This window comes from Meleagris gallopavo, chromosome 10 (assembly GCF_000146605.3).
Source record: "Meleagris gallopavo isolate NT-WF06-2002-E0010 breed Aviagen turkey brand Nicholas breeding stock chromosome 10, Turkey_5.1, whole genome shotgun sequence".
In the NCBI taxonomy this organism is placed as follows: Eukaryota; Metazoa; Chordata; class Aves; order Galliformes; family Phasianidae; genus Meleagris; species Meleagris gallopavo.
In genome coordinates this window covers 27,043,531-27,067,111 of record NC_015020.2, presented here as the reverse complement: position 1 = coordinate 27,067,111, position 23,581 = coordinate 27,043,531, and the positions used below count along the sequence as shown (strand labels likewise).

Sequence of the window (23,581 nt, the reverse complement as noted above, 5' to 3'; positions counted from 1 at the left end):
AACCAAAAAAGTGGGATAGCAGTTAGATCGCAACCACACGTGAAGTTTGATGTGGTGAACAAGAAGCCCAATGATTGAACCACTGTGAATAGCTAGGATTCATTTTAAAATAGTTGAAATGCTCCAACAATTAGTACAGATTGGAGGAGATTAAGTAGGCACTAATTGAAAGCCAAGGAAAAAAAATACTGAAATGAAGAAGAAATAAATGAGTGCCAGGAAAATACCAATGTTGTGAAGTATGTTAAGCCTTGAAATAATTTTTCAGAAGCAGCACAGGGACACTCATGGTTGGCAGAATGCACCCATCACCCTCACTGGTGACGGCTCACTTGACTTTTCCCCCCACACCTAGGACTGCAGAAATGCATAAAGATAAATGGGAAGGGGAATCGGGCACAAAAAAATCCCACAGCACTGGGCACAGCGAAAGCCCAGCATTCCAACAGGTTCATTGCTTATTTTTACAGCACTTAATGGCGAGGTAGCAGACACAGACACACATGTAGTTTCAAAGCAACCCCCCACTCCAGAAACAAAATGAGGGGAAGGGGTTCTATTTCACTTCTTCATTATTAAAGCTCTGAAGGAAAGAAATTTCAACAAACAGAAGTAATCTGTGTTTTCCCCCAACCTCAACTCCCTCCATTTTTACGGTCTTTTCAAAGACCAGATTAAGTTTCATTTGAGTTTGCAGGGTGAAGGTTGTTATTTCTGGCTTTCATTTTTATTTATTTATTTTACAAAGACTCACTTTCTTTGTCTTTTGCTTTTGAGGATAACCTGCAAATTATCACAAATATTTAAGATTTTTTGTTGCATCTCTCAAGTCTGTAATATTGGAAAAACATGTGAATAGTATCACAAGATACTACTGTGCACAGAGCACGCTGGAAAAAAATATTCACTTTAATTATCATGTACAAATCCCAGAAATATGCAATATAAGCTGTACACCACATACTGTAAGAACATAGTATATTAGGTATGTTAGTGTTATGCTACTGTGATCAACCATAACGATCTCAATCATTTTTCTGATTGAGAGGGGCTATTTTTTTTTTTTTTTCCTTTTGATTCTACCCATTAAGAAAGTGAACCTTCTCAAGTTAAGACATTATAATATCCACTATCTAACCAACTGAATACTTTTTTACTTCCAGCGGTCCCAATTGCTGGCAGTAAGCTCAAGCACATTCTCTATCACTTGCAAGACATTTGCACTCAGGAAGGAATTCTTACCCAGAAAAAAAACCAACCAAAAAGCCTGGGATGCTTTCTCCACCATTCTTCAGCTGAGATCTTAACACTGAGAGCTGACTATGGTAGCAGGTGGAGAGAACAGCCATCACCCAGGCTGGGCTTTCTTCTGTATCTCTGAAAGTAGCTTTAGAAGGATGAAGTTGAAATGAGGACATAAGTGGCAGTGTGACAGACGCTAGCTTCCATTGCACTGAGTAACAGAACGGCATGCAGGCATGCAAAACAAGTACAGAAGCACGAGGGCAACAACGCAAGGGAACAGCCCGTAGATCACACAGGCTATGACAAAAAAAGACCTTTCCGAGTGCCATAGCAAGCAAATCTACAATCGTAACGTGCCAAGGCATACTTAAAGTAACCGTTACCGGCATTAAATCAAATGCAAAAAGTGATAAACCAAAGAAGGACCCCATAATCTTAAGCCAGGCGTCACTGAATGAGCATTAAGACACCGTCTATAATTAACTTCATGATCATACACTGATCCTCCTGCAGCACTCTCCTTCCACTCAGTGCAAATATAGAACCTGCTCAGAGCGTGACTCAGAGCCCACAGTGAATGAGGCTCTCGTTTCTTGGACCTGGCCAGCCTCAAAGAACTCCTACAATACAAATATTTAATAGTACTAAAAGCATGCAGCTCTTTTGCCAAGCACAGATGTTAGAAAGCAACTGCAAATTTTGGTGGCACCCAGTAATCCTCTGGCTGACTCACTAACGTGACTGATGTCCCTAAGCTGTTCAGAAACCAGTCACCCCTAAAAGGATTAAGACCTGTGAATTGCAATGTATTTATTTCTATATAAGTGCATTTCCCTACACAACCAGTAAATATTGGATTTAAAGCTTTTAATATGTATGTGGCTCTGCTGCTTGGGAAACTGCTTCACCTGGGAGAAAAAGATTCCACTGGCCCATCTGTGTACTTTGAGCATATTTGGGTTTGGTATCCTAGTTTTGGCAATAATGCTGTGGCTGGTACAAACAAAACTCAAAGATCAGCTCCTTTTGCAATACATCTTTTTACTAATCTGGTCCCGAGGAGCTTCATGGCTCATTTTGACTACGAAAAAACTAATTCAGAAACTATCCTGCCTGCAGATGTCTGCAGCTTTCCATTCATCCAGTTCACTACCAATCCCTACCTGGATACTATCCTCCCTTTTAGAAGGGAAAGGACTTCCCAATGCAGAGCTAGCCTAAGATGGACAGCAGAAAGGAAACGGCTTTCTTCTTGACTTTCTCTTGACAAGCTCAGAGCAACAAGACTTCTGGTCAGAACCCATCTTTTTTGTTTTTAAGAACTCCCCATCCCCTTCCAGGTGAGATCCCTGGCCATAGCAGCTGGGATCCCGAGTGCAATAGCAATAGCATGCATCAGACGATACACTTCCAACAGACAACATATATGTATTTCTGACACTTTCTTTCCAAAGCAGATAAATCTGTCTTCCTTACCACATTCACAAACTCAAAGAAAGCCACTGAACTGAACCATTACACTGCTGTAACCACGACAAAATGCACTGCATCTCAATAGCATGCCTTGGGTACCTACAAGGTAAAAGACACTGAAACAGTAATAAATGAAAAAAAAAAAAAAAAAAAGGAAGATGCAAAAGCAAATGGACATATTACTATTTATTTCTGACAAATGCTTTCCTCTGTATAACGTGATTTGAAAGGCAGGTCGAAGCATTTAAGTTTTATTGCAAATCTATCTTTGTAGAAAGTGTTACTCCTCTGAGTCATTAGTTTAAACGATATTAAGTAACACAACCAGTCAGGAATAGATTTGGAACAAATGAAAGATTAAAAGATAAAAAAAAAAGAAAGAAAACGAATTGTTGCCCCAAGTGCTTCGAAGTCACACAACGTTCTCACTTGCTGTCAGTTACATGAACTCTATAAAATTATGATCTATGGCAAAATTCCACCAGAACAATTATATCACAACAGACATAATTGAATTATTTCTGCCAATAAAGTCATCAGTGCAGAACTTATCATCCCTTTTAACTCCCTGTGTAAGTCGTCGTTAACCAGAAAGTCATTCTCCCATAGTATGATCTTGAGTAAAAGTCACAGAAAGCGATAACACATTTTTAACCCTTACGTTCCTCTGACTTTTAAGTATGTACTTCAAAAATGCATTTGGTATCATGACCACGTGATGAACTTGTGGAATGGCAGCAAATTCCTCTGGGCTTCATCTTCTATCACTCACTTTTCATTCGACATCTATTTAGTATGTTTTATGGTATTATCAGTTTTTCTCTAACTCTCTTGCTAGTGAAAATGATCAGCACAATTCTGCTTGGAAGCCACCTCTGCAGGTCAGCAGGTCTACTCCCAAAGCAAGGCCATATTCACTTCCAAAGAAGGAGGAAAAAACAAAAATCCACCAGCCTAAGCCTGTGTGTTTTCACCTATACAGCAGTCAACAAAAATCTTTTTGTTTTTAATCGAAGATAACAGCCTTTATCACAGGGAGTTTTTTTTTTTTTTAATGGAAATATTTAGATTTTGGAAGTCTTCCAGCAGGTAAAAACCTCACTTGACCTCGTACTGAAGTGTAAGAAGGAACAGGCTGCATCTAAAAGATCTGTAACCTAAGCAGAGAAGTCAGCAAAGAAGAGAAGAGAAGTTGTAACAGAGGTATGAATTTAAGAAAGGCTCAATGAGACGTGTTAGACGTAACACAGAACAGGACAGTGAAGACAGAAGAAATGAAGAAGAAACAACATAAACTGTAGCTTAGACACAGCACAGGCTGATGATATCCAAACCCAGTATATCAAAAAATGTGAGGGAAGTCACTGAGTTGCATTTTCAGTACATCAGTCATTACCAAAAATAAAAATAACCAAACTAATAAAAAACCCAAAGCCATTTTTCTCTTACCAACAACAAAATGTCCATTCAGAAGTCACTTACCCTCATCACTAAACTCAAAACCTTGATGTTACACCCAATGAGTACAATGAAACTCCATAAAACATTAAGAATGTTTTTCATATTAACTATGATTAATGATCCATAGTATGGGTGACGCATCCTCAAGTCATTAAAAGCTACTGATTGCCTTAACGTCATTTAGGTAGCAGAGTCAAGTTTCCCATAGTCTTTTTGCTCTTGATGTCAAAATTTCTCTATTGACCTCGGAAACAGAGTCACTGGTGACCCCTAGTGTTAGGAGGTTCAGTTCAATTTGACAGATTACGGCAAAAGCCACAGACATCATCCTTCAGCACTTCTTATTTCTTCTATCACTCTGGCTAACTCCTATTGAGGTCCATTTTAGAAACAAAAACAGGAGCACCCGTTTTTTAAAGAAATAAATGGAAAGGAATCAAAGTTCTAAACATCTCAAGTAAATTGCAGAAGTGGACAAACATTCCTCCAGTTTTCAATTTTTTTTTTTATACATTTCTTCTCATTTGGAAGATGTCTGTCTAGGATAGGACACTTAGAGCAGACTGGCTTCATGTGGACATTCATAGCTCCTTGATCAGTCATTAAGAAATTAATGATAGCAAACCTCAATCCAAGGCAGCCTGCATAGTGTAAGCAATGAGGCCCTAATTGCCTGGCTGCCATAGGACATGGCAGTCCCATTTACTCAGTAAGCCAACCACCCAAGTGACATAAGAGTTGCTTGCAATTTGTAACTACAGGATAGAGTTGTACTCACAATTTTGAGTCCAGGTTCAGGAGAAAGCCCAGTTTGTCATACTCTGGAAAACAAAAGCAAGGGACAGTATCATAAAAACTGCAACAGCCTCCTTCCCAAAAGTTACCCAAACAAAACAGCAGCATGCCTTTACAGAAGGGCAACAATTATTTCTAATTGAAAATAGGTGTATTAGAATTTCCAATTGCTAGCAGCTGCTATAACAGACTACTGTTACATAAAAGTATTCCCAAACTATCACTGCTGAATCCCCACCTAATATTGCAGCATTTGGGCCATGATTAACTTACAAATGACCAGAAATGACTAGTCAAAATAGCAAAGCAAAGCCTGCAATTTTATGACAAATGCTCCTCTTTGGTCCTGAAGCAGTGGATCTCTCAAATGTTTTTTGATTCCTTGCATGTTCCAACACGATTTCATAGTCAAGCATCCTTCCTCAAGACAGTCACACAGAGAGGCAAAAAATGCATCATGTTCAGGATCCAAAAGGGAACAGTCAGAGATATTCAGAGTGAAAACTTTGTTTCGTAAATCCTGTATAAAGTAAGCTTTGCATTCAGCATCTTCGAATATACAGTCATCTTTAAATCAAGATACAAACAACAGATTAAGCTCTGAGAATTCACACTAGATGCCCCAAGAAAATCAAAAAGGTGCAGCATCCTTCTTCTATCAGGTTATGTATGCTCCAGGGATTCCTCACACTGAGGACCACTACGATAAGATGAAAATTAACACAAAAGTAACAGATAATCCCCCAAGCACTCAGGATGTATTAAAAAACAAAACAAAACAGACCAACAAATAAAAAATTCTCATATTCTTTTAGGAAGAGTACAGTGGAAATAGAGGTTTGTGTTCCTCATGAAACAACACAGGAATCTCTGCAGCAGAAGTTTACCCAAGATCACAAACTCACTTACTGGCAGAAGGGGAAAGCCTTCTGCTTTCCCATATCTAAGACAAAATGATTACTCCGGACAGGTCAGTAGAATCTGCATCAATTGTTTCTAAATACTGTTAAAATTTAATTCCAGATTTAAGGGACGAATCACAGATCACATAACTTAGCTAACAGAAGCTGAAGAACACGTGCACTCAACCTCGGCATGTCCCATCCATTCCCTGCCAGCACCTTTGTGCCACCCACCAGTCCCAACATACCCAATATGAGAAATGTGCCTGTGCCTCCCTCCTCCAATTCCCACATCCTGAAACTTGTATTGCCCCCAAATGTTGCTTTCCTCCCAGTTTTCTCCCACTTTACACCACCTACAAGAAACCATTTCTTGTCGAACCCTACCTCCTCCAAAGGAAAGTCTGGGAAAAATCATGCTTTCAATTTTTATTAACCCTTTCTCTGTCCAAAAACACCCACCTGTGCAAATAGCAACAGAGATTTATTCTTTTTTTTTTTTTTACAAAGGAAAATCACTAGCAAACCTGTCATCATTCTTATCCCAACTCCAGCTAACATTCTCTTCTTCTCTACAGGAAATACAAACTGAAGAAATGCAATAAGAGGTATATCACCTCGTAACTATAACAACATCCTGGGCTTTCTGCTAGCTCAGCATTTTATAAGCTTTGCAACCAAAGCACCAGAAAACAAACACATACTAAACTCTACATACAGCTGACATACCTCCACTGCAACCTTCCGTAAGATTTACCTTTTGTTTGCTGCTTGCTCTTCTCTATCCCTCAGCTTCAAGTTTTTACTTTTGATGTAATGGCCTTAAATTGTGGCAGGGGAGTTTAAGTTGGACATGAGGAAAAATTTCTTCTCAAAAACAGTGGTGATGGTCTGGCACAGGCTGCTCAGGCAGGTGGTGGAGTCACTGTCCTTGAGGTGTTCGAGAACCACGGGGATGTGGCACTGAGGGATGCTGTCAGTGGGCACAGTGGGGTGGGATGATCTCAGTGGTCTTTTCCAACCCTACTGATTCTATGATTCTCTGTTCAGTAAAGACTATACTAACAGAGATACGGAGTAACCTTATAAAATTTATGTCATCTATCTTAGAAAAGTCACTTTCCAAGATTAAGTACCAAGAATAACAAAAAAAATAAAAAAAAATTGCTGGTTTCAAAGTAAAGGCACAGGTGCACCGTTTCCTTTCAGTAGACACATTCTGCCCTTTCAAGCTGTAACACCAGACCCAGAAGCACAAGCCCCCCCGTGCCCCAGGCTGGAGAGCGGTGCAAACTGAGGCAGGCAAAGGAACACTGCCCTCACCACCGGCCACTGCATGCTCACAGCCTGGTCTTTATATGAGCAGCCTGACCTAGCAGTTGGCAATCCTGTCCATGGAAGGGGTGTTGGAACGGGATGGTCTTTAAAGTCCCTTCCAACAAAAGCCATTCTGTAATTCTGTGAAGTCAGGGCATCACTGTTGGCTGGGAGAGGCTTCTCCACTACATCTTGCTTCTCCTCAAAGAAAAACATTAGGAGCCTGGAAGTTATGGATTCAAAGTTAGCTTTATTTTTAACATAAATCAGCTGTTACAGATGCCAAGCGCTATATGACCGTGTCCCTTTTGGCCCTTGTGTTCCTAATGACCGCAGCACATAGAGGTACAGTCCGTGTGCTGGCAGGAAGTGGTCTGGAATCGCAAAAGACCGATAAAAATCCAAATACAAGGAAAAAGCCAAAATGCACATAGCCCAGCTGCAGGAACAGGCAATTCTTGTCTGGAGTTATGTGTGTAATTTAAAACACAATAAAACACAGACCCACTAAATCAAAATATAACTGAATTGAAAATACAGTACAATCAGGGTGTGATGACAACAGATGGGCTGTGCTCATCACACAGCTCTGTTAGGGGAAGGGGGCAGTCCCACTCCTGTCCTTCCCTCCCATGGAAACACCATCTGCAAGAGCCTGCCTTGGCACTTACGTATGTCCTAACCTGAAGGTTTCTACCACCTCTCATCACCTTGTTCAAAGCCTTACTCACCAAGTTCACTAGCTGATAGGCAACAATATTCTTTTACATTCTTCTTCATTTCCTCCTCCTTTGCAGTGGGAAAAAGGCTACTAGAAGAAAATGAAAAATACACCATAGAGCATGAGACAGAAATGCTCCAGCATCTCCAACTCGGCCCTAATGAGCATGTTACCGAGGTGTGACATTAGCCCTTCCACAAGAAGAACATCATGGATGAGTTAGAACAAGACTGCACCTTTTCAGCCCATGAGGCCGAGCCTGTAAATCCCATATGTGATAAAAATAACACTATCACAAGGGAACAGGGAGATCTGAAGATACTTCCTCACTTGGGCTAGGAAGCTACAGATCTCAGCTGAAAAAGTGGTGTACAGAAGCACAGAAATCAATGAACATGGGGAATAAGTTTCATCACATGCCCATATGAGTAAGAGGTCCGCTTAGGCCGGAAATAAAATGCACGTTTACACTTCCAGGAAGATCAGCATTGAATAACAATTTAATAACTGACAACAATTTTATTATAAAACATATAATAGGGTTTATATGAACGGAAGTACAGCCAAACCATAGCAATTTCTATAAATGATGCTAATTGCATACCAAACTCCCTGTTTGCATTAATGTGAAAATTTCTTCTAAGTATCCAACAGAAATCTGAGTACCAGGCAGCAAGTATGAAATACAGTGTCAAAGGTCTAGAAACTCCATACAGACCACCCAAAAAGCCAGAGAACTTTGATATCAACCAAGTTTTCAATTTGCATTTTGCATCTGTAACCATATAGCTATATGCATCCAAAATGTGCAAAATTTTCCACTTATGCTACTAATTGAAATCAACATTCCAGGCATTAACTTGGCTCACTCGTTTTATCCTTCCAAACCACTGTAAATGATTTCACTGACACTTGAACTCTGTCCCTGTAGCACTCTGCTATTTAGAAGCAAGGTACAAAAAACTCTGCCTACAAAAGCAGAAAATTAATGTAAACTTTTTAAAAAGATGGGCTAGATGCAGCACTAGATCTCTCTCGTAATGCAAATAGAGGAGGGAAGGCAGAAAGTTCAACTGTAGCTGTTTTATTCAAGCTGCTTGTGCTCACCAGAGGAATCTGTACGACACTCAGGAGACAGAAGTGCTTGAGGAACAACTCAGACCACCTCGACACTTCTCATCCTGCCCAGTGCAGTTCAGTCTCGGTGGAGTCGAGGCCTTGACCTGAACTAAGGCTTGGTCACTGTTCACATGTTCTACATCTGTGGCAGAGGCCAGGTAAAATGACTTATCCTGCAACGAAAAAGGGTTCAACACCTCACATTGACCTTGGATGAAGACAGCGCATATGGACTATGAGGAAAGTTCAGCTGCCATTCTGCTAGACCTCAAGAAACAAGAATCAATTGACGAAAAAAGGTCATTTGCAATGGATCAACTGTAACGGAAGGAGGAAAAGTTTTCTTTCAGGGTTAAAAAAAATACTGCTCAGGACTAATGAGCAACAGTAGACAAACAAGGTCTTAACGCTGCATCCTTTCCTTAGGATTTTCACTTCAACCTGTTCAGGCAAAGATCTTCCTGATGAAAGCATTATTTCCTGAGGCTGAGTAACTACAAAAAAAATGGATTGTAAGGGACAGAAGGAACAGAACTGAGGCCACTTGGGCTCCTCAGCCCTGTCCTTTCGAAGACTGCGTGTCCATCCCTTAAACCCTGTGTTCCACTTCTTCCCTAATCCCATTTACTCTTCTGCATATAGCCAAGATCAAGACAAATATGGAGAGTATTTTCTTATATATATATATTATTATATATATATATCTCAGCATCTTCTAAATAATTGTACCTGTGTGTGTGTGTGTGTGTGTGTATGTGTATGTGTATGTGTATATATATATATATATACATATATAAAATTTTATTTTTTTAATTTTTTTACATTATTTAAAAGATTAACTTAAACGTTTAGGAAACATAACTGTGAAATGTGGTCTCCCCTCCCTGTATAAAAGATTTCAGCCCAAATGGTTAAAATTGGACAATATTTGAAGCAGCAAAAGGCAGGAACTATAGAGCAGCGCTCAACAGAGGCAGCAAAACTTGGCAGTTCAGATCCATTAAAACTGTTCAAACTGATCTAAAGACACTCACCCCGCTGCACCAAGCTCAGTATTTATTCATTAGATACTGCAACTGATTAAAATTGCTATATCTGATGGAGATATATACTCCAAGCACTATCAGCACAAGAGAAATTCAAATCTGTGAGTTCAAAGCAGGGAAATGGGGAAATCTCCTCAGTCACAAACCCCTGCATTCCCTGGTGACACCCAAACTCTTGAGAATATTACTTATTTTCTCAGATCTAATAGCAAAAGGAAGCCATTTTCATGTTGTTTTGTGCCTACATCTTCACATTATTTTGTTTGTTGTTTTTTGTTTTTCCCCTCTTGTAGTTCTTTTTTGGGGGCCCCCAAAGACACCTGGCCCAGCTTTACAGCCTGAGGAAAGCAATACACAGAGTTGTCTCCCTGCGAGGGATTGCAACTACGTTACTCATCCTCCCAGGCACACAAAGAACAAATAAGCAATCACTTGCAGGTCTTTTGTCTGCTGATCTTCCCTCCAAAATAGGTATAATAAAGCAAAAAAAGATGGCATTCTAGCACATTACATCATGCTAAGGGTAACCAAAGCCTTTCATAAACCTGCTGACAAATTTTTCCTCATGAACCTACAGCAACCTCCAAGGATAGAAAAGCGATGGATTACTCTAAGACAAAATGAAAGACTACAACAGGAAGATGAAATATTTCCTCCTATGAACTACGTATGCCCTTTCCTCTTTCTAGGGAGTCATCAATTTAAAGCCAGACTGCAATCTTTGCTAAACAAGCAGTTGTTTCATTTAATGTCATGTATTCATGTGGCTAATGGAGTTAATGCTACCCTACTGAATCTTCTGAGATATTCTTTATTTTAGAAATTGTATCATATTTCCTAATAAAAGTCAAGAACAATATTAACAAAACAGTAATCTATTGGCTTTTACTGACCTACAGGATGTACTGACTCAAGGGAAAGAGATGCCACGCGATAGAGAAAAATCCCATTAAAGTATTTGTATTTCAAGGTATTTTTTAGGCCACTTCTTGGCATTTGCATCTCAGCTCATTCACAACTGTATTTTCAATTGGAGGAAAAGAGCATAAATGAGAGTAAGATAGATGATGATGCTGAACATGCTGGTAAAGTCACATAAGGACTGTGTAACTAATACATGACAGCCCTTGGCGCAGTCTCAAGCAGCTCCCACAGTCTACAGCTCAAAGAAGCAAAGAATGAAGCAGAACATCATTAATCAGAAACGAAAAGAGAAAAACATTTTTTGCCAAATAAAGCCACTAAATCCAGCAGGACTTTAAAAAAAGATCTTCCTATTTATTCTCTGCTTTACGGGAATACAGAAAAATACATCATTTTAAGTCCAACTCTTCTTTCCCAACAGTGCCAGCAGTGTTGAGAGAGATTCTGACACGCAACGTGGGAAAAGATCAAAAGCAAACAAATAAAAAAAAACCAACACACAATCAAACCCCAAGAGCTCCAAAGGTAAATTGAAATTGTTTTCCTCAAACCAAGACCACCTACCAAAGCCTCATAAATTCTTTTAACATAGCATCCAAGTTAATTTAATTAAGTTTAGAAATCAAAATGAGCAGATTTGAGGATATTTCTGACACTGATGGGACAGAACTTGTAATTGCATCCACTGGTACTGGCAGACCCACATGGGGAAAGCCAAAGAACAGCACACCATTTTCTGCAGGTCACCAATGTTCTCCTCTCACTCTAGGGACCTGTCACAATTCTGCCAGCTTGGCACGCAACAATCTCAGCTGTATGCCTGCCCTAGCCTCCATCACGCCACTCTCCACCCAAAATGTAGGAAAACAGTCACTATATTCACTCTGGTGTAATATTTCGGAGGACATGTGAAATGTAATTGTTCTACTGAGGTTTAGCAAAGTAGCATTTTACATGCTCGCTCTGATACACAGGAGGCAGGAAAAGTCTTAAACACAGCGAGAGCATAAATTTGGCTTCCATGGTCATCCAGCGTTTGATATGCTAGCAGCTGGGGCCAAGAGATCTAGCTCTCTGCCGTAAGCAGATGGAATCTAGGTCTGTTCAAACACTGTATCCTGCTTAGTGCTTCCCAAGTTCAGGGCATGAAAACCACCTTTTCTGAATCAGTTTCAGCTGAAACACCAGCCTGCACATCACATCAATGATTCACCTTTGCTGCTCAAACTTCGTCTTTCAAAGGAAGGGGTAATATGTCAGCTAACCACAAAAGCACCTGGGTACGAGAAGGCAGGAGCTCACAGAGCTCAGGCTCACCACACAACATTTGACTATTATGTCTGTAGGCATCCTTTCATGAAGGATAATGTAAGGCTTAACAGCCAGGTGATCTTTTGAACACTGAGTTCAGAAAGTTTTATGCAGAGTAGCCGGATTCCCAGCCTCAGTGAAAACCAAGATTTGCATAGAACAAAAAATTAAGCAGAAAACCAAGATGCAGATTAACAGCCAGCTTCAATAAATACAGACACTGCAACAAGACATTGCCCTTCACACAGCGTGATTAACAATTACGAAAGAGCAATTCTAAAAGCTGTTTAGTATGCAAATAAAAGTCAAGTGTACTAGTTCTAAACAGCATGACTATTTTAAACAGCAAATATATTATTCACAGCTGTTTAATTGTGACTGATAAAGAAAAGAGCATATGTATTTATGTTACACAGTATGCAACTTTTGCCCCTTCTTACCCCGACCTGAAACGTCACCTACTGGGAATGGCTGGGTCTGCAGCTGCCATTGTCTCTTTGGGATCTTTCTGGGCTCTGTCTTTTCCTGGGTCTGCAGCAAGGTGAGATGGGATGGACAGCGGAAGCACAATGGCCACAGCTTTTCTCTCTCTCCTTCCTGTTCAACAAGGAAAGCTATCCCTCAGTTGGACAGACATCACACATCTTATTACACATATAAGTACAGAGCAAGCTCGTTCCCAGAACAATGGATGCAGAATACTCAATATGAATGCAATAAACATACAGCTCTCTGGGACATTTTTGAGCCTCCCTTCTCAAATAAGAGAGTTTTCTTCATATTTCTTCAGTGAAGAAATTCAATCTGGTTGCAGTGCAGCAAAAAATCAAATTTTACAGTCTTATTCCTACCCAACCCACGCTTGCATTGCAATGCACAAGCAGAGCAAAGAGCAGTGATCTTCACAACGGACTCAGACAGTTTGCTGGCTCACATGAGCCTTGTGCCCCACCCTGCTCCTATCAGCACTCCACAAAACATGGAGCAGCAGTTGAGTTTCTTTTTTATAAATAAATCTACCACTCAGTTGGCAACGCCAGAGCACAATATATGTGACTAATTCCAAAGATACCCTCCACTGAAAGCTCTCCACAGGGTTAACTGCTTTCATATCAGTTAGAAACCAAAAAACATTAGAAAAAAAAATAAATACAATGGGTAATATTTCAAAGTTTTACTCCAGGACATATTCTGGTCTCAGTGTACCAATATCAACCCAGCATAATTCCGGTAAAGGTATGCTGATTCAGGCTCACTCAGCTGTAAGTGAAATAAAATACCACCCTGAATTTTATTCCCAGATTTCTTACTTCAAGCCTACATAACTTCACCCCCCCCCAGATGGAAGAAACTATCATCCAATACAGAAGAAGGCAGGCAGCAACACATTTCAGTTGTGACTGGTACACATTAGCAGAAGGGAAGTAAGAGAGGTTCTTCCTCCCCATTAGCATGGCAACATGCCCACTCTACACCCTGAGTTACCATGCACCCATAGCAGACCAACTTCCAGCTACAAGTTTTAGAGAGTGATGCAGGGACAGCAGAAAGCATTTGGGCCCTATAAACAAAGCAAGTTACTACCACTAGCTCTGGGGTTAGTAAACCAGAATTGCATCCAAGCTTTGTTAGTGTCAGGCAGCAGGCTCTCTTTCAAACTGTGCAGGCAGCCGACAGGTGCTATGTTGGAAGGCAGCTTGTTCCTCCTACGAGCCTAACAGGAAAGGCTAATAATTAAGACATAATGTGAAACCTTTGCTTGGATTATATTTTCTTTTCTGCAAGAGAGTAAATAACCTCATCTTTTGAGTGTTAAGGGGTTTTTAAATTGTGAAAGTAATTCTTAGCTTTTCCCTTGCAGTTCACATTTTAATATGTATACACTGTAAACTGAATTTTATCTAGTATGGTACCCGCTATTGTGTGGCCTTGGCTATAGTTCATGTATTACTGATAGCCAAAAGAATAGTTACTGGTTTCATATGCCTCCAACACGAAAGAATTTTTGATTTCTGATTCAGTTGAATTGAAGGTCGTGCTTGGGCTCCAAAGGGAATAAGATCAGGCAGCATTTGCCCGGAGGTTTGATAATGCTGGTCATCCTCCAAAAAAGTTTCCAGCCCTATTTGTTGAGCTACAACCCTTTGGCTTTCTCCCTCCTGGAAGCATTCCTGATTTCTTTCCTCAAATAATTCAACTGTTTACTTAACTGAGAAACTCTCCCAGTAGCTGGAACAGTTTTTCTTCAGCTGGCAGGTGAGATCATACTCATGCCTTTCACATAAGAAAAGCAGCACTAACGCACATAACGCAGCCAGGTCATCTTCCTAGCTGGGCAGTGGAAGTGGTCCCACACGTTAGCCCTTGTTTCACACTAGGACTAAGTTAAAACTTCCTCTAGGACCTATTTATCCACTGTGGGTTACCTGCCTCCCAACATGGCTACCGTGTCCTATCAAACAGAAGCCTTGTCATGAGGTGGGAGAGAGAGAAGAAGGCAATGTTGTACCTGAGCCTATTGTATGTCCAACGGAGTCAAAGGAAAGAACCACTGAATCTGTAACACAAGAGTACAAGTTCATTTTCCCTTTTTCCTTAGTATCGTTTCTTGCTGTAATATTTTCTTGCTATTTTTCTTTAATATGCCCTTATGCCCTATTGCATGAAGAAACAAAGAACTTCACCAGCCAGCCAACCAGCAGTCATCTAGCAATGGCAGAACTCTGGAGAATGCAACAAACAATGAGGTCAATACCCAACAAAGTAGCTATAACTTATTCACTTAGACATAATTTGTTTTCAATATGTTTGGTTGACCTTGCCAGAACTGAATCATAACACTTTTCTGTTTGACTGCAGAGTTCTTATCAAATATATTATCTTTTTTTTTTTGTCCCCATTTGGGCACTTCTTTATTAAGATTAGCTCTTCCCTTGATGCTGTTTGCTAAGCCAAGTGTTTTGTGCATGTTTTGTCCTCACCATAAAGCTTGCTTCCCACATCCTTAATTGAGCTAGCGACTCCCATCTGAACGCATTTCAATTCACTACCCTTCACCTTTGCACTGTTTGCAGGAAGGGTGCCAAGTGCGAAGCAAATATAGCCTCTGCTTGATGCCATTTATTGTGCCACGTGGGGTTCACATCAGATACTAATCACAGTCACAATGACAGCTATAGCTCATCAGTGGGTGATGATGACTTTTAGCCATTGGTTCATGTGATGGATCGTGTGACCGTAGAACCGCCTCTTGCCTTCAGCTAAATGAATGGACTGAATTCCTCAAAGTTTATTTGCAATTTAAGCCTCAGAGGAGATCACCTTCTCACGTCACTTGCAGCATCACAGCAGTGGCCTCCATGTAAGCCCTTAGCACAAGGCAAAAATCACCATCAGGAGCAGAGTCGCTGTGCCAAAAAGAGGTGGCATTGCTTACATTTGGGCAGGCAACAATCACAGGCACTGACAGTTACCCAGCTCAGCTGAAAGAAACTTGACACGGGACCATCCCACTGGGTTTTCTATGTTAAATCATCCATGCACTTATTTTCCAAATCTTAGAAACGTAATAAGAAAGTGCTAATAAGAAAGTTTTTTAAAATCTATATAGTCGAACTATTCATCTAGCTGGTTTTAAAACTACTTAAAGAATTAATAATCATAGAAAACTAGGTCTGCTCTGTCCCAGATCCAACAATGTGGTAGTAACATTTTGAAAAAATAGTGGAAAAAAAGATTACTAGTCTCAAAACTTGTTCCAATAAAAATAAAAATCCATCTGGACTTAACAACTGCATTTCCTCTTTTGGGAGTAAAACTCAGACATTTTATATTACTCTAAATAGCGAGTGGTTTAATTCACTTTAACTGTGTTAAATTCATCTGCCATCAATTAATTCTCAAGTATCTCTGTGGGGCTCTACTTGTAAAAAACTGTTGAGATTTTTATCAACATAAAATATTGTTTTGTAGCTTATGCCAATCTTAAACATCACTAATTTTCCCCAATATATATTTTGGGCATGAAATATTAGGTCTTATCTAAGAAGAGCTGAAAAGCATCGCAAGCACCAAATTCATGTAATTCTTGTCACCTGCAGAAATGGTATAACGTTTCAGTCCCTTCACTGAGAATATTATCACCCTTCCACAAGCAAAAAGAATGACAAGCAGTAAGTGTGCAAGCTCCCTTTTCCAGTCCAGCCCTCCGTGAGACCATTAGATTCCCAGTTTTGACACCAAATTGACAGAGCTGAGCCTGCACTGGGGTCAGCTCCCCGCAGCGTGATTGATTTCAAAAACCACAGATCTTTATTAAAGCACCATGTTTATTTCTGGCACTAATGCTTCTAAAGGCGAGAAACTATAAAAGTGCAGAGGGCTGAGAAACCCATCACGTGTCACCACAGCTCTGCAATAATGCACAGCTTAGGGCTGTGTGCGCCATAATGCCAAGCTTTTACATCTGTTTTCATGTTATCTACCATCTTTTTTCACTGGATACAGCAGTTTAAGAAAGAATAAAAGCAAAAACAAACATACAAACCAAAAATCAAGATACAGCACAAACCACATGTCATCCTGGATCTGATCCAGCCCATCAAGAGAAACATATAGAGGGCACTCAGTGCCAGCAATAACATCTGAGACCCCATCAGCCTTGGGTCACCCCGAGGCCAAGGGGAGCCAGCAAACCGCTCTTCCAGGAGGGCTGAAACACAAGGATTCAGCTCAGTTTGGAGAAAGAAGTTCTAAGACAAACTGCAGAGACTCAACACTGCTCCAGGAACAAACTTAACTCTGTTCCAGCAATCTGCTAGACTCGCTTATGAAGGAACACAACTGCATTTGCACAGCCCTGTCCTGAAGTCAAGAAAATCCTACAACTTGGAGATGGATCTGTACATTGCTGCACTTAAGCACAGCTACCATGCCCAGTAAGTCACTCAGGTGCAGGATTGATTGCATTTCTGGGCAAGGACTGGTCTTCAGAAGTCCCTGATCCTCATCTCCCCTCCACACATGCACACACCATTTCCAACCCAGTATCCTCTATCCTGGTGGGCATGGTGGGGATGGGTTGGCTGTTGGACTAGATGATCCTAGTGGTCTTTCCAACCTTAACAAATCTATGATTCTATGCCTCCTGCAAATCTCTTGTTTGGTTAAACGCAAGCTTTCCCACAGCCTGGATAACTCTATGCCACAGTCCCATCCTCAGAGAGTCAGAAGAAATCACTCAACTTGCTGCAGACTGGCGCCTCAGGTCCAGGCATTTCTGGACACCACATAACCATCTAGCTACTATTCCTCACAGCGCCTTCTGCCACTGCAGTCTCTGTATAGACATGTCTGCAATGAAAGGAAAATAAATGAAGATCTGAGTCTTCGTAAGAGTTATGACCCTGACCAACAAATGGTAGGGTTTATAGGAGATGCCAGAAAACATAGTTGTCTCATCCTATTGGAAACCAAAGAAGTTGAACTAATAAATTCTGTCATCCTCTTTTCCTTTTTTTTCTTTTTTTTTTTTATTAAATAAAACCAAACAAAAACAAACAAACCATCTCCAGACTTAAGCAATAAACTGACTTCCTTGGCTGAAAAAAAAAAAAAACACAACAAATGAGCAAGAAAGTTTGTGCACTGCTTTGGAAGTGGTCCTGAGAAACCACAAACCATTAGTCCCGAAGGAGTCATAAGAGTTTAATAATAAAGGCTTAACACAGCCTCAATATCACACAGCATTACAGTAATATGCTGCACAGCCCAAGCCAAACAGGGAATAATACAATAATACCTCGCAACATAAGGCTGCAATTTGGCACATCCCCTCACACAGCTCTGAATTCTGTGCGGGTCTCTTGTATGCATGCTCACTTTCTCATTCCCCGTCTCTGCTCTCCAGATACTTCAACAGACTCCTACAGAACTGCAGCTTGTAGTTAATCACATGCAATTTCTACCTCCGGAGCTTGACCTGAGACCAGATATCCTGCAGAGCTCCATCACCTGCACTGGGGGTGGCGACTGCAGTAACAACATTAAAGAATAAAAAACTTATTTAAGTCAAAATGAAAAGAAAGAATGTTGTGCTGCTTTTTTTTTTTTAACCAGGGAATTAGAAGACTAATTTGAGAACAGTCTGTCATCCAGCTCTCTCAAGTGAGCAATGAAAAGGATAGGATCAGACAACCTATTAACCTTCACAATTTATTTCCTATTTGAGATCAATTTTCTATCACACAGTGTGTAACAGAAAGTTCCTACGCTTAAGGCACAAAAATCTCCATAACTTCATGACAAAAAATGTCAGTACTAAAAGAAACGTTATATTTTGCCTATTCAGAAAACAAAGCTCAAAACTGCAGCACCAGTCTCAGAGCACAAATTACTGTGGGGATTCATTGGGCAGAGGATCTGTCTCAGACCACCTCCTGTTCAAAACAAAATACCAGTGTAAAAAGAAAACCTGTGCACTACACGACTATTGGGCAAAAAAACAACAACAACAACAAACAAACCATATCTAAACACCCAATTAAGAACATATAAATGTAGAGGCAGGACATAAAATAGAAAGGACAACTTTCTGTATAATTTTTTCTTTTTTAAACAGATGATATGTATATTCCTCTGGTTTCACAAACATAAGAAGAAACACTTCATAGATTATTTTCTCCTTGTTACAACACTGCTTGAACTTTACCAGAGAGGTTATACCTCTATTCCTAATCCTTCATTTCATTCTTCAAAGGCAGATATAGGGAAGGGCTAAATCAGGTTTTCAGTCTAATGGTAAATGCCATCCTATCAATTTATTAAGTATTCTACTTCAGCTGAGCTTCATTTCTCCACCTTTTTCCAAATGCTCTGAGATGGCTCTGTCCTAATTACACTGTCACTGGAGCACCTCTAACACCACAGCCCCAAGGATGCTCTCAGCTGCCCACACCAAAACTCCAGTCAGTCATTCTGACATCCCCTGTGTTCAGCTCCTATATGAGCACTGTGTCCCCATACTAGCAGACCACAGAAGTTATAATTCCCAGCATATTGCCGGAGTCCAACACTTTCAGTTGTAGATACATTTTTCATCAGTATCTACAATTAGATATATCAGGACAAGATACTCAGCCAGCACAAGGGCTGCAGATTTTGGCACCAAACCACGAACAATTTCAACCCAGAGCCATCTCCAACTGATGGGAGCCCTGAGATCAGAGTTCAAACTTATTCCCTTTATGGGAGGGGAACAGTCACTCTGCAACAGGACTTATCTTCAGGAACAGGAAACATCTGATTGTAAAGAACATTTGCAATAAACTCTGGATTTTCCACTTTAATAAAGTGGCTTAAAATGAGGCTGCATTGCAGCCCTGATTCTATTACAGTAAATTTGCCCTGGTACAGAAATGGAGGAGCAGGCTAGTGCTAAATTCCCACAACATAACTGGAGGGAAAGACTCACCCTATTTTAAGAGCTACTATAATTATTTCACTATACCATAGCAGGCACAGAAACGGGACACGAGGGGGACCCAGCTCACAGGCAGCACAGATGCAACCACTGTGAACTCCCAGTGAGGCTGAAGTACATCCAAGATGGGTAACCTCGCTGTGCCTGTACAATCCCGGGATGCAAGTGCTTCTCATCTGCAAAAATAAACCACCTGCTTTTTCTACAAAGACCAAAGGCTTGAAAGCTATGAATATGGAAACTTAGCAGCAGATATTGTTAATTATTATCACTTGTCTCCTAGGCAGCATGGAGATCTACCAGTTACTTGGTAAGCTATAAAGCGGCCCTCCACCAGCTCTCAGTGTCCCCTTGCTGAATCAAAGGTACGGCTCAGTGGGGCAGTACTTGAAGATGCAGCAATCTCTTCCATGGGTCTCATGGAGCTGGGCCAGCTCTTACGCTTGTGCACATCACTTCTCTTCTGTCAGGAGGGCTGTAATGAAGTGGCAAATTAACTAAGCAAGAAACAACACTCATGTTCCAGCCAGATGTATTTTTCTAGCGTTCTGAGTATGTCAATTTTCTTCACTCTGCCATGAATGAAGTGAATGAAAAGATGTCCTGCACCAGCTGGCCAACACTTCACAAGGATATTACATTGCTATTATCTGCAGTCGTGCCCAAGTAAGTTTGACAGCAGGAAGTGCTGATGCGTTTCACACACAAAAGCAGCATTTGTTTAGCTTCATCACATAACTTTGCATCGCCATGACCAATAAAACCTGGGCATGCAGACAATGTAGTGCTCTGCTACAAGCATCAGGGATTCGCAGCTCCTTGGGATCTGTCCTGGCTCCCTGCCCTTCTTCCCAACAGAGATGGGCGCAGAGTCCCCACATGTAGAGGAGAAGGGAAGACTAACACGCTGCAGAAGTTCAAAGAAATGCTACTTGCCTTGGAGGAACAGAACTGGAGACAGCGTACAGATCTGCTGTAAAAAGTCAAGAAAACAAACAGGCCCAACCAATAAAGCTGGCATCTTAGGAGTTTTTTTTTTTTCTTGACAGAGAGAAATCCTTCAGTGAATCCCAGACAGATTCCCAGCATTTTAAGGAGCTTAAAGTTTTATTGTGTTACCCAAAGCCAAGTCTCATACTTCGGCTTTGATTTTTATTGTATTTACTGTAGCACCAAGAAGTGACTCAGACACCCATATTCCATAGCAGAACATGCAACGAATTACAAAACAGTTAAGACCTCTCTCTTCTACGCTTATGAGGCATATGCAAGACAGAAAACGGATACTAGGAGTCAGGGAAGTACACAGGACCAAATATGAGAATGTGGTTCAAGAACACAGCCCCAGCTCAGCATAGTAATGTTTTCGTCAGCAGCCATGGTAGCACCAGACTTCAATCAGGGCAATACAAAGGGAAGTTGGTTTTGTCTCTCAGTGAATCTCTGTTTTTATTAGGAATCAAGAAATAACAGTACTTGTGCACTCAAATTCAAAGCACTTCCCTTAGGTTCAGAATACTTACCTTCTTCAGAACACGCATCTCCATCTAATACCTTCAAGTCGTAAATTCCTCCATGCATCCATTTTAACAGGTTCACTGCTGTCTCTTTGGGATAATCCTTGGAACAAAACAGCACTTGAAGTGTCTCTATAATTAAAATTAAGAGCCAACGTATGTTGGTACATGAGGGACATATCAAGGCGCACAGGGAAAATGGCATTTAGATTTCCCTGTGTGCGACTACATTTCAATAACTTTACCAATTAAGCCACTGAAGTCTTACAGCAGAAAACTACTGAAATCAAAAGTAAATCAAAAATGATGACATCACTGCTGAAAAATAAGTATTCTTTTAAGGTTATTTTAAGTTAGTATTTATTTATTGCCATCATTAGAAAAATGTAAATGGCAAGCTCCCTTGAGTTTTCTTGCTTAGTGCTCACACCTCTAATTTTCACATAACTTTTGGACTACTGAACAATTTCCATATAGAAAACCTGAGAAGACATTCAAGTATAATTACTCTTTACTACTTGCTTATCTCATAGTTTCAAGCATATTACCCTTAGATTTGTCCATTAAAAAAAAAATTTCAGCCTCCAACTAAAAATAAATGTACTGAAATGTGTTGATTAGAAGCTTATTGCACAGTGCTGGCACGAGGAAGTTAATTCTGTGCTTTCATAGTGCAGTCTAAATTTCTGTTGGTATCCTTGTTATCAGCAAACAGAAAACATTCAGAGCTGGATACAGTAAAAGAGTAAATCATTTCTATTATTTACATGGAGTTTTAACCTCAAAGCACAGTCCTGTAATTGTGTTAATGACACTGTCTGACACCGATGAACAGCCACTGGCTATCGAAGAGCTCGGGAAGGCTGCTGCACACCCTCACTGTTTTACATACAGAAGAATACTTACACACCATCAATGGCAATTAGGACAACAACTATTCTGATGCTCTACTCACTCTTGTTTTAATGTCTACCGGAGCCATTAAATTGCTTTTTCCTCCCCATCCCTGCTACGGATAAAACTTTTCTGTGGGTCGGTGTAAGATATTATTCTGTTAACATCAGAAGTATATAATTATCTCCATTGACACAAGAGTCTACTGACACCTCCCTAACACGGTAGCGACCAAACTTGGGGCAAAGGTGACAGGCCTCCCCACCGTATAATCAAACACTAAGGGCCAGCTACCTGGAACCCTAACGAGTGAGGTAGTGGTGCTTGAGAGTCCATCTATAACCTAAACCGTATTATCAGATTACAAGCCATCCTGGAAATAATTACAAATGAAACAGCATATGCCCTTCATCTTCTTGCAGATCAAGCTTCACAGATGCGGGCGGCAATACTCCAGCATCGCACTGTTCTACACTACCTGCTAGCTGAAGAAGGGGAGGGGAGTCTGTGGCAAATTAAATGTTCTACTTGTTGTCTAAAGATTGATGATAATGGTAAAGTTGTTAAACAAATCGCTCAAGGTATACGGAAAATAGCACATGTTCCTGTTCAAACTTGGAAAAGTCCAGACCTTGACCTCTTTTCCTGGCTCCCAGGTGGCCCGTGGATAAAACGTATCTTATTTTATCTATTATGTGCTGTTGTGACTCTCGTGTTCATCCCTTGTATGATACCATAATTTATTCAACTTATTCAATGTGTTGTATCCTCTATGTACTTTGTAACTTCCTCTGCAGATGGGGAAGTCAAGCAGATCAGGGCAACATTTGTAAAGAACCCTGATGAATCTTTTGTAATGATTGTATGAAACTTTTGATTTCCTGCCCCCTTCCCTCCTTTACCCTTATGCTTGCTATCCTTCTCTCACCTCCACGGATCATCTGTGTCCCATTTTAAAGCAACCTCTGAGTCACAGGGTGGTGCAAGATATTATTCTGTTAACATCAGTGTCTCAAAGCTTGCTGGGGACACAGATGGACTTGTCCGAGTCCAGGCAAGTCCTGGGCAACGGTTGTGAAATCCTTTGTCTGAAGAACACAGATGAACAAGTCCAGACAAGTCCTGGGCAAAGGTGGTGAAATCCTTTGTCTGAAGGACATAGATGAACAAGTCCAGGCAAGTCCTGGGCAAAGGTTGTCTGGAGAACTTTGATGGACAAGGCCAGGGCAAGGAGAGAGAGATAAGCTTCAGCTAAATAGCTGTGAAGCGGTCTTTCATGTGGACTTATCTCAGGATGATGGCCATCTCGGGGGATACGCACATGACTCTTGCTCAAGCGCCCAGGGATGTCACGTAGGCAGGAAGAAAAGGAGGAT

At 40.7% G+C, this 23,581-nt stretch overlaps 1 protein-coding gene across 3 annotated transcripts in view; it reads right to left on the bottom strand.

Moving 5' to 3' along the window:
* The window catches only part of LOC100543009 (CMP-N-acetylneuraminate-beta-1,4-galactoside alpha-2,3-sialyltransferase), an 86,894-nt gene extending 71,968 nt beyond the window's left edge, over nt 1–14,926 (bottom strand). Inside the window, exons 1-3 of one of the 3 annotated variants that reach the window (XM_031554931.1) lie at nt 14,824–14,926; nt 12,777–12,911; nt 4,958–5,000 (exon numbers count right to left, since the gene is read on the bottom strand). In XM_031554931.1, the coding sequence (XP_031410791.1) occupies nt 4,958–5,000; nt 12,777–12,911; nt 14,824–14,896 (251 nt within the window). In that variant the 5' untranslated portion in view covers nt 14,897–14,926. Of the gene's footprint in view, nt 1–4,957; nt 5,001–7,924; nt 7,989–12,776; nt 12,912–14,823 lie in introns of those variants that run through there. The other 2 variants (XM_031554933.1, XM_031554932.1) reach the window with 2 other exon arrangements.
* Between the last annotated feature and the right edge of the window lie 8,655 nt (nt 14,927–23,581).